This window comes from Bidens hawaiensis, unplaced genomic scaffold (assembly GCF_021521415.1).
Source record: "Bidens hawaiensis isolate Kalapana, Puna unplaced genomic scaffold, B.hawaiensis_p1.1 tig00032904_1, whole genome shotgun sequence".
NCBI lineage: Eukaryota > Viridiplantae > Streptophyta > Magnoliopsida > Asterales > Asteraceae > Bidens > Bidens hawaiensis.
This window is the reverse complement of record NW_027495639.1, coordinates 47,089-50,589: the sequence shown is the minus strand read 5'-3', so window position 1 is coordinate 50,589 and position 3,501 is coordinate 47,089. Positions and strand designations below refer to the sequence as shown.

The 3,501-nt window shown below is 34.5% G+C and overlaps 1 protein-coding gene across 1 annotated transcript; it reads right to left on the bottom strand.

Moving 5' to 3' along the window:
• Positions 1-646: 646 nt before the first annotated feature.
• On the bottom strand, positions 647-2,114 carry LOC143584310 (F-box/LRR-repeat protein At4g29420-like). Its single transcript, XM_077066391.1, has 2 exons — positions 2,045-2,114; positions 647-1,608 (listed from the first exon to the last, which is right to left on the bottom strand). Exons 1-2 carry the CDS (start codon positions 2,112-2,114, stop codon positions 647-649), a joined length of 1,032 nt encoding a protein of 343 aa, XP_076922506.1.
• Positions 2,115-3,501: the final 1,387 nt, after the last annotated feature.

The window sequence follows — 3,501 nt, the reverse complement described above, 5'->3', positions numbered from 1 at the left end:
AATCACAATGGCAGGCTTTGAGTTTAACCCATGCTTTCTTGTAGTTTTATTTGCTTACAACTTTATATTTTTAAATCATATTGACAAAGGGATTAATTTGATATGCCCTTTAAGCTGCTTAATAAATTGACTCAATGTGTGTACAATAAAAAGTAAATAGGATCATATACATTCAAAATTTGGCAAAACCATTCGTACATTTCGAAAAATGAAGTGTGATTGCTTTGATGATGAACACTCATATCGGTTTTAGGATTATGGTAAATCAGGTTTTCAAGAAATTTGGTCGGTCGGTTTTCTTCACGTGATAAAACTTATGAAAGTTGTAAACCAGAAGACCAGACTTTATACCTTGATTAAGCCATAACTAGTATAACTTCTTATTTACTTCAGTGATCCATCTTGATTCATTATCAAATCATCTCACAAATCACAACATGCCAATTAAAAAGAAATATGCACAAAATTCTGAATCCTTTTCTTCTCAGCCTGATAGGACAAGTTATATAAAAGATAGATAAGTATTTAATAAACATAGTCTTTATTATTCTTTTAAAACATAAAATATTTGTAAAAAACAGACAAAACAATGCAAGTCCTGAAGGTTAACTTCCTGTGTTTTCATATATGATCAATCCTAGTTGTTTTAATTCAATAAACAAAATCTGTGTTTCTTAGATGATCCGTGGTGTTTATCATATATACCATCGGTTATCCATGAATCCTCCCTATGTTCATTCCATATTCCCCATTTCCACTTCAAACCAGGCCAAAGTACCATGCACTTCAACATAACACATTTAGATGATTCACTACCACTAACATCGCTATGGATGAGCAACGAGACCTCTGACAAGCCGACACATTTGTCCAAAACACAAGCAACAGATGAAATAGTCCATGACAGGTCACCGAAAATTAGATATGCGCATATTGATTTCAATTCTTTTCTGACATTAAAATTCTCCAAGTCTTTTGGGTTGAAACCGGCTTCTATTTCCGACCAAACACGTGAATTAATACGTTCAGAACTCACGTTCGGGAAAGGCGTCAAAACCTTGATTATGCTCACTTTTGAATCAGGGGTGTCTCTTGTTCCCTTCGTTCCCAAATACAATTTCAGAGTTTGTAGTGATTTTGTGGTTGAGAAGTTTGAAAGTAAGGAGCTAATATAGTAAGTGTCCGACCACTCTCTTGGCTTCTCATACTGTACGGAGGTGAATACGCCTTCTGGATAAATGGAAGTAATGCTTAGATGATAGTGAGATAACATGGGAGCTTCAACATGAATCGCAATGTGCATGAAACATGCAACTTTGAGTGTGATGAGGTTGGGTGTGATAAGCGTCAAAGATGGTAGATAATCAGAATATACATCCGCCAAACGGAAGGCTTTGAGGTTGAGATGGCGGATCTCGGGATTGTTAAGCCCTCTAACACCTTCCATGTTAAGAACTTGAAGATTAGGGAAACACTTGTTCAAGTCGTTTAGGTTTTCATCAACCAAATCTATCTGTTTAAGTGTCAAACTTGTTAGCATTGCCATGGGATTCAAATTATGCGTACGCAGCCATGCGAACTTGAGCTTTAAGGTAACAAGATTGTGGCCTGCACATAGAAGTCTTTTTAAATCTAACTAAATCATCATCATCATCATCGTTATCGTACTCAGTAAATCCCACCAATAGCAAAGCTATGGTAGGGTCTGAGGAGGGTAAGATGTAGACAATCTTACCTGTACCCCGTAAGAATAGAGAGGCTGCACCCCCGGCTCGATAGTAGTTTTGCATCAAGTCTTAGACATAAGACACATAACACTCAACCATTGGGACACCCGCTGATTGTTGCATGTACCTTTGTCTTTCAGCCATCAACGCCACCACCCACTTTTAACGTTATTTTCACGAAATTAGTAAAATAACGTCAAAGTTAGTGCCATTTCACTTTAGCCCACCCGAGGGCCACTCATATATACATTACATGCGCGCACCGCAAGATTAAAATCTAACTAAATAATCAGGATAATATGTAAACATGTACTTACAATATGCAGAAATCAGCAGCAAAACATTCGATTTACATCGACCAACAGGTGAAAAACGAATAGCAGACATTGACAATGATTTCAAGGATTCAGAAACCCTGGCAGCCACTCCTTAAAGAACTCGTCATCGTTGAGGTTGTCACATATGTTGATACTGACCGATTCAACAGTCTCCAGCTTCAAAACATGATCCAGAAATACTTTCTTGAGAGAATTCGAATCCTGAAAGCTTAAATTGATGTCAAGATTAATCTATTGAAGGCCTGGAAACACAGTATTGAAAGCCTTGGAAGCGACTCGGCAGCGTGCAACGTCAGCTGAGTCATCGAGTCGACTCAGTATATGGAGAAGCAGAGAGTCATGGAGTTTGTCCATGAAAACAAATTTTGGCGACTCACCATAAAAACCCTAAGATACGATATATGCATGCATTTATTTATATTGGAATTTCATATTATTGCGGGCCTTCACGCACCCGATAATCGATTCTGGTCCAAACCATATTCGCTGCCCAACCCGGGTTTTTGTTCTCACGTCTCACACTAACTACGTGGTTTCCAAAATTATTCCGGTTCTTGTTATAAACCATATGTACCCAGCCGGGTTTTTATTCACCTCTACGTTGCTCCATTTATCAAGGTTGGGTTGGCCTTGCCGGAAATGGAATGAATGAGAGAATGGAATAGACGTGAGAATAAAATAGATAAAGGAATGAAATAAATCTTTACTATTTCATTATCATGTTATAATAATAGTTATTATTATTATTATAATTATTTTTATTATTATTGTTATTATTATTAGTAGTAATTATTATTAGTATATATATATGACTATTCATATTAACTCAGTTTTAGGATGTGTGCATTTCAGCGAGATCGTTAAACCAAATAAAAACAATCGTAAAAATGTTGAATTACGCAAGAGTTGTGAAACGTTGACTCATCAAATAATAATAACATTGATAATACAATAATAACTGTAATATAATAATAGTTATATTTTATTATACAAAACAATAACAATAAGATAGTATAATAATAATCGTAATATAATAACAATAATATATTATATTATATTATTAATATTAATAATAATCTTAATCTAATAATAATAATAAAATAATAATATTATCAGTTATTGATTTCATTTCATGAAGGAATGAAAAAAAAACACCTATTAGGGTATGTTTGGTTGGAAGTAATAGAATGAAATGAATAAGGGAATGAAATAGGTAATTACCATTCCTTTGTCTTGTTTGGTTAACCTATAGAAATGAAATGAATAATTATTTTATGTTGTTTGGTATAAAAAAAAATTGTAAGAAAGAAATAGAAATAATAAAAACAATCCTATCCTAAAATATATATTTTTTACTAAAAAAAATGAAATGGCGACAGTGGTGATTGCTCTGGCGACGAAAATGGTGGTAATGGCAGTCAGGCGAGTGGTTTGGG